The sequence below is a fragment of the Sinocyclocheilus anshuiensis genome, unplaced genomic scaffold (genome assembly GCF_001515605.1).
Source record: "Sinocyclocheilus anshuiensis isolate Anshui unplaced genomic scaffold, SAMN03320099.WGS_v1.1 scaffold436, whole genome shotgun sequence".
Classification (NCBI taxonomy): Eukaryota; Metazoa; Chordata; class Actinopteri; order Cypriniformes; family Cyprinidae; genus Sinocyclocheilus; species Sinocyclocheilus anshuiensis.
The window spans coordinates 3,036,431-3,047,068 of record NW_015560618.1 but is presented as its reverse complement, the minus strand read 5'-3'; the positions used below and the strand labels follow the sequence as shown (position 1 = coordinate 3,047,068).

General features: G+C 34.0%; 1 protein-coding gene across 1 annotated transcript in view; it reads right to left on the bottom strand.

Moving 5' to 3' along the window:
* LOC107681818 (SH3-containing GRB2-like protein 3-interacting protein 1) overlaps positions 1–10,638 on the bottom strand; it is a 23,768-nt gene that overhangs the window by 11,314 nt on the left and 1,816 nt on the right. Inside the window, 13 exon segments of the mRNA XM_016478165.1 lie at positions 1–212; positions 1,676–1,750; positions 2,390–2,470; positions 2,687–2,751; positions 2,904–2,979; positions 3,069–3,093; positions 4,067–4,078; positions 6,382–6,393; positions 6,498–6,667; positions 6,806–6,863; positions 6,955–7,011; positions 7,130–7,154; positions 8,581–8,644. The exon segment at positions 1–212 is cut by the window's left edge and continues 4 nt beyond it. Of these exon segments, the coding sequence (XP_016333651.1) occupies positions 1–212; positions 1,676–1,750; positions 2,390–2,470; positions 2,687–2,751; positions 2,904–2,979; positions 3,069–3,093; positions 4,067–4,078; positions 6,382–6,393; positions 6,498–6,667; positions 6,806–6,863; positions 6,955–7,011; positions 7,130–7,154; positions 8,581–8,644 (932 nt within the window).

Sequence of the window (10,638 nt, the reverse complement as noted above, 5' to 3'; positions counted from 1 at the left end):
GTCTGGGGGAGGGGGTCGGGCGGGAGAGCCTTCGCTGAAGCTCACCCAGCTGCACTGCACCACATCTGATCCAGACCAGGGCGTCTCAACAGGCCCAAAAACACTGTCCAAGTCAGGCATAGACACCCCTCCAGATGGGTCAGATAATGGGGCATCCTGACAGACTGAAGCTGATCCATCTCCTCTGACGCTAGGAACCACACTATAATAACCTGTTCAGACAAAATGAAAACAAGCTGTCAAATACTCTTCCAACATTCACCACCACAAACTAGGGGTGCGCGATATTTATTGTTTCAATAATGTCGAAGCTGACAATATTGAGTATGTCCCTCACAAAAACATTTTACATGTACAGCCTGTGTAGTCTAGTAGAATGCAGTTAGAATGACCCCAAAATTCAATATATGGGGGCAAAGCGTGCCTTCCCCCCCCCCAAATATTAGCACAATTGCAAATATGATATTGATTTTATACGGTTCAACAAGAAGTTAATCTGGTCTGTTTTTGCTCTATTTCACCAACGAAAATAGTTTCGATCAAAGCTGCAGTGCGTCTCTGAAAACACAGTGATGTTTCATTCCTGAATGAATCAGCCATTTGAACAAATTGTCTGAATGAATGACTCAGTGACTCACTCAGTGACTTGTCGCCACCTACTGGCAGCTTAAATTACATATTTTAAAGTATTTCATTTTTTCTTAAATGTTATATTTCAATATTTAAATTATTCTTTTCAAATATTATTCTCATAGCATTATTTTGATCAATTTAATGCATCCTTGCTTGAAGTGTAAATACATCTAAATTTCTTCTATGCAACTTCTGGAGAGCAAAATTGGATTTTATTTGGTTTAGAATTAGATTTAATTTGATTGGTAACAGCCTAGCTGAACTTATTGATTACATTTAAGAATTTGACATAAAAGATGAGGTATGCATCATTTTTTTTAATGCAAAATTCTCATAGTTAATCAATAAATTCAATAATAAGGTTAGGAAAAAATGCTCTTATAAAGATACAAATGTCCCTGGAAATCACTTTAAGGTGGCAAATATCTTCCCACTGCACAGAATATAAGGAATGTAATGAAAATATCAATATAATTTTTGTTGATATCGCACACCCCAACCACAAACATAGAGCTGAGAACAAGTATTCTGTAGTAAGACACTTCTGAACAGGACCTCTGTTCTTTCAAGAGATTGAAACTATGTGTTTTTGGATGCTAAATTGGAAGTGTCAGTACATACCAGAGGACTCTACAGAGCTAGAACTGCGTCCAGGTGGAGTGACAGGAATGTTCTTTGGAGGAAGTGGAGGCGGAGCTAAAAGGAAAGAAGTACTTTCTTACTGAATACTGCACGCACAGTATAAACAGCTTAAATTATGATGATTAAAATATCATAACGCATGCTTACATCTAACATCTAAACTACAAACTGAAATAACGCTCAAATGAAAACTAAAATAAAAATGAATTAAAACTATTTGGAAGTATTTTTATAAAACAAAACTAATAAAAATGACAAAAACACAACAAAATTACCAAAAAAGTAAACTTAATTTAAAAAGAAATTTTAAAATAAAAAATAACTCAAAATATTTGTTAAAAACTAAAAAAATATAAAACTATGTGTTTTTGGATGCTAAATTGGAAGTGTCAGTACATACCAGAGGACTCTACAGAGCTAGAACTGCGTCCAGGTGGAGTGACAGGAATGTTCTTTGGAGGAAGTGGAGGCGGAGCTAAAAGGAAAGAAGTACTTTCTTACTGAATACTGCACGCACAGTATAAACAGCTTAAATTATGATGATTAAAATATCATAACGCATGCTTACATCTAACATCTAAACTACAAACTGAAATAACGCTCAAATGAAAACTAAAATAAAAATGAATTAAAACTATTTGGAAGTATTTTTATAAAACAAAACTAATAAAAATGACAAAAACACAACAAAATTACCAAAAAAGTAAACTTAATTTAAAAATAAATTTTAAAATAAAAAATAACTCAAAATATTTGTTAAAAACTAAAAAAATATATAAATAATAATAAAATAACAATGCTTTAAAGGAGACATGTGCCTAGCACCCTTGTTTATGCATATCAACTTACATTGCTAATCAATTAATAAAACCAGTAATAATTATAAATTAAAGTGGATTCTTTTTGTGACCCATTCAAAGCATCTTGTTGCTAATACATGTGATTTTTTACTGGTTAATCTTGTAGATCTCTGCAGTGAGCAGTGAAATGTGATGTTTTGTAGCATTCAGGCCTTTCATTAGGAACTATTTTAGCATTTGTCACCATTGCGTGTTTTACTGGTGCCTTTAAACTGGCATTATCAAAAACATTTTGGACATTTGACATGCAGTACCTCCAGTGGGCAGAGATCTGCTGAGAACACAGATGGAGAGAGAAGTTGACTGACACCAGAGCTCCGGCTCTACCGGGAACACTGTCATTAACATTCATGAATGAAATACCCATCAATACAAACCTTAACTAACTTACAAATCACAGCAATGCATGACACAGAACAATTCTTTAAATTACATTTCGGTTGCGATTTCTTCTAAAACTTCTCATGAAGTTTGATCTTGTAAACCACCAAAAACATTTACTTTGACAAATAAATTAACTCATGTTCGGTTATTGAGGAATACTGCTGTACCTTCTGAGTTGTGTGCTTCAAAATTGGTCTCAAACGGTGAGCCGAAGAATGCTGTTGTGTTTTCTCTTTTTATGAAACAGAAGGAAAATACAAGGTCAAAACATTCCAAGGGTATTCAGGCAATGAAATGTAGTTATGTTATTCAATTTAAAATGAGTAATTCAATAGTGAGCAGAAACGCAAACAGTTCCATAAGGGTTTGTGATGGTGTACTAACCTGGGTGGGTCTGAACCAGGTCTTGGAGTTGTCGTGGGTGTTGGAGTAGATCGTCGTGGTCTGGCAATCTCCTCATCTGGAATATGCAAAATGAAATTGACTACTATACAAACTGGAGTGATATGACAATACACAGGAAGTCAATATTTCCAAATAAACACTCACATGACAGGTTTCGCTTCATCGGGCACTGTAACAAAGGTCATAGAAGAAGACAATGCCAATAAACAAAGACATTTCAAAAACCACAAATACTATAAAACATTTATATAAAACAAAATACAGTAAAAATGGTAATATTGTGAAATATTATTAACTCTTTTCTATTTTAATGTATTTTCAAATGTAATTTATTCCTGTGATCAAAGCTAAATTTTCAGCATCTTTACTCCAGTCTTCAGAATCACGCAAAAATCATTCTATGCAGATTTGCTGCTCAAAAAACAAGTCTGATTATCAATGTTGAAAACAGTTTTGCTGCTTTATATTTACGTAACTTTTGAAACTGAGATACATTTGTCTTTACTGTCACTTTTGATCATATCAATGCATCCTTGCTTAAAAAAGAAGGAAAAATGTTCTTCGACTCGACTTTCATCACATAAAAGTCGACTTAAAAAAATCAGTAGTCGTTCAACCCCTAGTACACACACATATATCATGTAAACAAAAACTTTTATTTTGGATGCGATTAATCGTTTGATAGCACTAAAAATATCGGACCAAAAAATCTTGTAATGACCAAAATTGTGCGTAATTTATTAAAACACGAAAGAGTCAAAAACAGTTCTAAAAATCTAAGAGATAACAGGCAGAGGGTATTATTTGGCACCTGGTCACTGTTTTCCATTAGTTCCATTTATTACAGCTGAGCTGATGAGTGACAAAAATCTTCAGCTAATGGAAAACAGAGTCCAGGTGCCAATGCTGGAACATTCACATCCAACATGCTGAAGCTGCAGATGCTATCAAGAATCGAATTATTCACTCCTATTGATCCACAAGGGCATCAAGCTGTCAGTACAGCAGTAACACAGCATGAAGCATCATCACAATGAAAGGTTCAGCGTAACTCAGGCTCTACTGCGCATGCGACAGCAGCATCAGACCTCTGTATCATATGCAACACAGTTTTGTAGTACATTAACAAGATCCATACTTACTGGACTTCGCCTCTGAGATCAGCAAAAAAGGAGAAAGAACAGACCTGGTCAGAGAGCGAGTCACAGATCAGTACTATTAACAAAAAATAAATAATGTCTGTGATGGATTTTCCCCACATAATGCTTCAAACCAAACCAACAACACATGTTGTTGCTTGTGTTTACACTTTCTTAATATTAAGACTGGCAAACCTGGCTACTAATTGTATGTGATATTAAAAAGCTGAATAAAACTGTAGAAGCACAGTTCTGCATTATACATGAAGCACACAGTAAATGCATTATAAAAGTGTTTCTTTAACTCGAAGAGTACAACAGGGTAATAGCAATAGCACGGCCAAGGGTTTGTATAATTAAATGCAATGTACCCTAAGCTGCTTTAGATAAAAGTGTCTACAAAATTAATTAACGTAAATGTACATAAAGCCATTAATTAAGAACTTCTGTTTAAAAAATAATTAATGATTAACAAATATCTCTGTCAGTATTTATTCAAACATAGCTGTAGGGATGCTGGGTCAATATTAAAATTCATTACTGTTAAGATTATTTTAATGTTATGGGCAATAACCAATATCAATGATATTTTGTCTAAACAGCTTTACATTTTTTAAAAATATTTTACATTTTAAATAGTACAAGTGTACAAGGCATCACAGCATACAAATGTATGAAATAATAACACCCTAAAAATAATATAATAATACATTATCTTTCAAAACTTTGGGGTCAGTAAGATTTTTTTTAAAGAAATTAATATTCATATTTGTATATTTTATAATCATCAATTATGTATCAAATTGATCAAGCGTCATTAAAAGCCTTTTATAGTTTTATGAAAAGATGAAAAATATATCACGGATTCCACAAAAATATTAAGCAACACAACTGTTCCACATTTATAATAAGAAGAAATGTTTCTTGAGCACCAAATCAGCATATTAGAATGATTTCTGAAGGATCATGTGACACTGAAGACTGGAGTAATGATGCTGACACATTCAGCTTTGCATCACAGGAATAAATTACATTTGAAAACATTAAAATAGAAAACAGTAATTTGAAATTTTGTATAAAGTGCCATAATATAACAAAAATAAATTAAAATCAATATTACTTTGGACTTTTTTGATCACACAAATGCAGCCTTGGTGAGCATAAGAGACTTCTTTTAAAACCGTAAAAAAATCTTACTGACTCCAAACTTTTGTTTGTATATATGTGTGTGTAAAAAACGCATATTGATTTTGAGCTTTAAATTACATTTAATAGTGTAATAAAATGATTAGTGTTTTTGTCTTTAAGTGAGCATTAGATGATGACAAATCTATTCTAAGTGTACAAGTAGTGGATATGAACATGCACAATTATATATCCAATATCATCCAACACCAATAAATAAAAAAAATCATTGATATACAGTATCATTAGACATGTGCCGGTATTCGGTAATGCGATATATCACGGTAATGAATATGCACGATATTGTTATCGTGGGCACTTCTAAATACCGTGAATAATTATATATTACAAATTATTCAGAATTATGAATGCATTTTAAGAATACTTTTCCCATCAACTGGTCAAAATGCACAACACTGCTATATGCTGCGTGAAAGACTCATGTGCACTCTGACCATTAGTTAATTCATTAGTTAACATAAACTGCCAATTAAAAATTCTTCTGAATCTGAACATTCATTAATCTTAGGTATTCCAACATTTAATAACACGTTAAAATCGAAAGTTGCAACTGTGTTATTTAATGAGCTAACATGAACTAAGACTTGTATTTTTTTAAACAAAGATTAATAACTTCTGTAGCAAATGTATCTATTGCTCATTGTGAATGTTAATGCATTAACTAAGTTTAACTAATGAGGTCTTATTGTAAAGTGATACCTATTGGTCTTTATAGTTCTTTTGCACTTTAATCTGTGTAAAACTTTTAACTTTATACATTTTTCTGTATTGCTTTATTGCATTTAAATGTTCAGTTATTTTTGTTATAAGAAAAAAGTTATTAAACCTGTTATACTGTATTATGACAGCACTTTTTTAAAACTAAATTTCAATATCGTGATAATACCGCATACCGTGATAAAAGCATTAGCAATTAATCGCAACATGAAAATTTTAAACCGGCATATCCCTAAGTATCATGCATCCCTACATTGATACACCATCTTGAACTAGGCATCCTAAGGGCTAAGATACGTAAACTAAACTGAGGTAAAACCATGGATGTGACAGATGTTATGCAATTGTAATTTGCATCTTTAAAGGTCTAAGGAAGTGTAAAAACACTGGCTTACCGGACTCTTTCTCTGTGTGAGGAAACAAACAGAAGAAAAGAGGAAATCATCTCAGTATTTTAATGTGAATATTACTATGGTACATCAGCTCTGTAAAGCATAACTGCGAGACTAACCAGAGGAGAAGGAGAGATCGCCAGCATCCCCACTGAGGCCTTCAGCTCATCCACTGTGCAGTTTCCACTGTTTGCAGTCAACGGCTTGATCTTGATCTTGAATTTCTTCCCATGCTCCTCCTCTCCCTCTGACTCACTGGAGGATAAGAACGTCTTGACTTTTGGAGCTGGTGAGTCTTGTTAAAGAAGATTCATTTTAGAAGAAGGAGTCCCACCTCCATAGTTTTTAGTCTTTTTTAAACTAATTAAAGGTCAGAAAAGATGAGCAACAGTACAGGTCAATAAGCAAACATAGACTGGAAGGATATCTCCCCCTTGTTCTCCAGGCATAACGCTGTAACCCTCATCATCCACATCAGGAGAGTTCTGTTATTAAACAGACAAACAGATGAGGCATTAGATTCACAGGAACTATAAAGACAGTATGAATAATCAGCATTCGGAGAGATTTACTTACATATCGATCCCAGTCGATCTCACCGTAGAAACCATTAGGTGCACCATTGGCTTTTTTCTGGGAATTAAACATGCGGGACGAGACATTGTAAAAAAAAAAAAAACCAATGATATATTATTTCACAACATGCCTAAGGTATAATAGTCTTCACTGTCATTAATTATGCTGTACTCACAGATTTGTCTTTGTCTGGGGATCCACTGAAAAATATGAAATCAAATGATCAGATTTTAGATATATGACTGACTGAATGATAAGTATAAACAATAAGTGTAAACTTCAAATTTACCAAATTAATGGGCATAAAGATAATATAATGTGATTATGACCCTACACAAAGTTTACTATTCATGCTATCAGCTTCAGATGCCAACCCACACTCTATACTGACAATTTCAAACACTTTGTACATAAAAATATTATTACAAACTGGCTGAAAATTATAATCTTCAGTATAACTGGCTAGCTGATATGTAACATCCAAAGTCAGGCATACGGTTTATTATATACAAAGTGTCTGCAAGGTAACAGGGATGCTACAAACAATCACTGGATTTTCAAAATTTTGTGAGGTATCCTGTATCAAATCTTTGTATGAGAAACTTAAACGCCAATAAACGAGATATGCACAAGCAAAATGGTATATTATGCTTCCAGAGTTTTTTTTTATTATCATTGTGATAAAAGCTGGAAATATCATTTATGAAATAAAAACAAATTCTGATTTCACAATAATTACAACAGTTTGTGGAAAAATTGGTGGCTTTTCCCCCAGTTAGGGCTATTATTATGGAATATTATCCATTTTAGAACAGTGGTTCTCTTAACCACTAAGGGTCTTCAGCAAACTATCCAGGGGCCTTAATATGACTTTAAAATATGACAAAATAAGCATTACAATAAGCCGAAACCACTAAAAATTTAATTCACCCCCTCAAATGTTTTTTTTCTTTTCTTTTTCTTTTTCTTTGAAAAACCTGATTCACAATGTCTTGAAAAACCTTGATATATGAGGAAGTCATAAAAAAAAAAAAAAAAGATTTCTAGCCCTGGAAAAGTCATGTAAATTAATAAACTAATTAGGGCAGAATTATAATGAATATACCTTTTTTTTTTGGATATGCCTAACTCTAAAATATTTTATCATAGAAATTGTTTTAAACCTAAAAATGTTTCCTTTCCAGTAAATCATGTAAAACTAGAAAAGTCATGGGGCCTTTATTGTTGATATTGTGGATATTGTTGTGGACAACAGGGGCCCTGGAGTCAAAAAGGTTAAGAACCACCGCGGTAAACAACACGAAAACACAACAAACAGTTGGTTGCTCTATTGTCTTTTCCTGTCTAAGTGGGTGGTTCTTGGTCAAAATAAGCTGCAAAGTGGGCCAGACTTTATGCCAATAGTAAAAGACTGGCTCTTCTACTGCTGCACATTTGACTAAATGACACTGAGTCAAGTCTTAGCAATGCATCATTATAGAAAGCACAATTCACTCAAATCACAATAAACTAGGCTGTGCCAAGGCAGCCATTTCTACACATGCACCAGTGAGCAAATCAGAATATTCTATAGAGATCTGTGTAGAGCTGATGTCCACAGTCACAACACGGACTGCTCTTACTCACGTGGAGTCACTGTCCTTTTCTTTCTTCCGTATCCCGAAGGCTTTTCGGGTACGCTTTTTCAGTCCTGTTAAAAGTCATGGTTATCATCAGGAACAAAATAATACAGTTCCTCTAGTGCAACATGTGACAAGAAAAAAAATATATACTGTATGAAGTCTGGGGTCAGTAAGATTTTTTTCTTTTTGAAAAAAAGTCTCTTAATATTGTAAAATAATTTACATTTAAACATTTTAAGATAAAGGTTTTCTATTGTAATCTATTTAAAAATGTAATTTATCCCTGTGATGCAAAGTTGAATTTTCAGCATCATTACTCCAGTCTTTAGTGTCACATGATCCTCCAGAAAGCATTCTAATATGCTGATCCGAAGCTGAAGAAGCATCAATAATGAAAACAGCTGTGCTACTTAATATTTTTTAAAATTACTGACCCCAGTCTTTTAAATGGAATTGTATATGTTTACATTTTTTTCTATATTGTACTGTAGATAGTCCTGTAATTTAATTATGTTAATGTTGTGGGTTAATACATATAGCCTGAATCCAAGTCACTTTGGATAAGAGAATCTGCTAAATTTAGTACAAGTACAAAAGCAGAAATATTCCCTGTAGTTTCTGTAAATTTGAAGATAAACTACATATCACACGTCTGTCACTGAATGTTATCAACCACCCAAACACAAAGCAAAAAGTGAAACAGTAGAAAGTTAATTTCACTAACAGCTAAAAAACAAACGCAGAATTCAGTCACCACCAGGGGAGTGATATTTCACATACATATTTCAACATCTGCAACTAAAAAAAGCAAAAACATCCCCCCCCCCCTCCATTCTAAGTGGGCTGAATTAAATTATGATTTTTTTTATTTTTATAAATATTTCCATCAAGGCAACATTACTCCGTAAGTGTACTGGGATTCAACGAGCATGTTCATGCCATGCAGTCGTTTACTGGTGGAAGGGTGTCAGCAGCAACAAATATGCAATATCTAATGCTTATTTTTCAATATTTTCTCTATTTTCTGGTTTACTTGTATGCAGAAACAAAAGCCCCTAATGACGACTGGCATCATGGTTGATATTAACAGATAAGGCACAAGAATTTATAGCCTGGAGTTCTTGGCATGATGGCAAATGGGACGGTTTGAGGGACTCAGTACCAGTGTAAAAGCCTTTAGTTGTAGGTTCACCCATCATGCCTCTGGTCTAAAAGACCTCTAGGGAAAAGCTGACATTTCCTCCTCCGCTTGGCTAAACGTGAAGCAATTAAGTCGAGTTACTCCAAAACAAATATGAGGAGACGAAACTGCGTGCACTACTCACTTCTCACTGAATCCTAAAAACAGTTGTGTAAGATTGGATTCAAGGAATAGCTGACTATTTTTTTTGTGACTATTTTCTTCAGTAGAACACAAAAGGAGAAATTTTGAGAAATGTACTGGCTGCTCTTTCCAATAACTGATTGCACTGACAAGCAATGTGGACTGGAGCTTTCAAGCTCCACAAAAGGACACAAACACATCATAACAGTTGTCCATACAACACATACACTACATTCTATGTGTTTTTGATCGGTCCATTTGATAGCTTGGTTTGAGAAACCAATTGAAATGTAAACCTTCATTCACTCGAGATCTGGATCCATCCAATTTGTGGACAAACAGGCATTTCTATTCTAACCAATATGATCCATTTTTACTTAAAGGGGTCATATGATGCGATTTCAATTTTTCCTTTCTCTTTGGAGTGTTACAAGCTCTTGGTGCATAAAGAAGATCTGTAAAGTTGCAAAGACTAAAGTCTCAAATCCAAAGAGATATTCTTTATAAAAGTTCAGAGTCAGCCACACCTACCTAAAACGGCTCGTTCTAACACGCCCCCACATATCTACCTCACTATGTGGGAAGATATGCATAACGCCGCCCAAATGTTCACGCAAAGAAAGAAGGCGTAACTTTTATTCTCGCTGTAGTATTGTTGACGCTGCAGCCATGTCGTGAAGACGCTGTGTGCTTCGTTGTGAAAGCGAAACTACTTTGTTTGGTCTTCCAAAAGAGGAC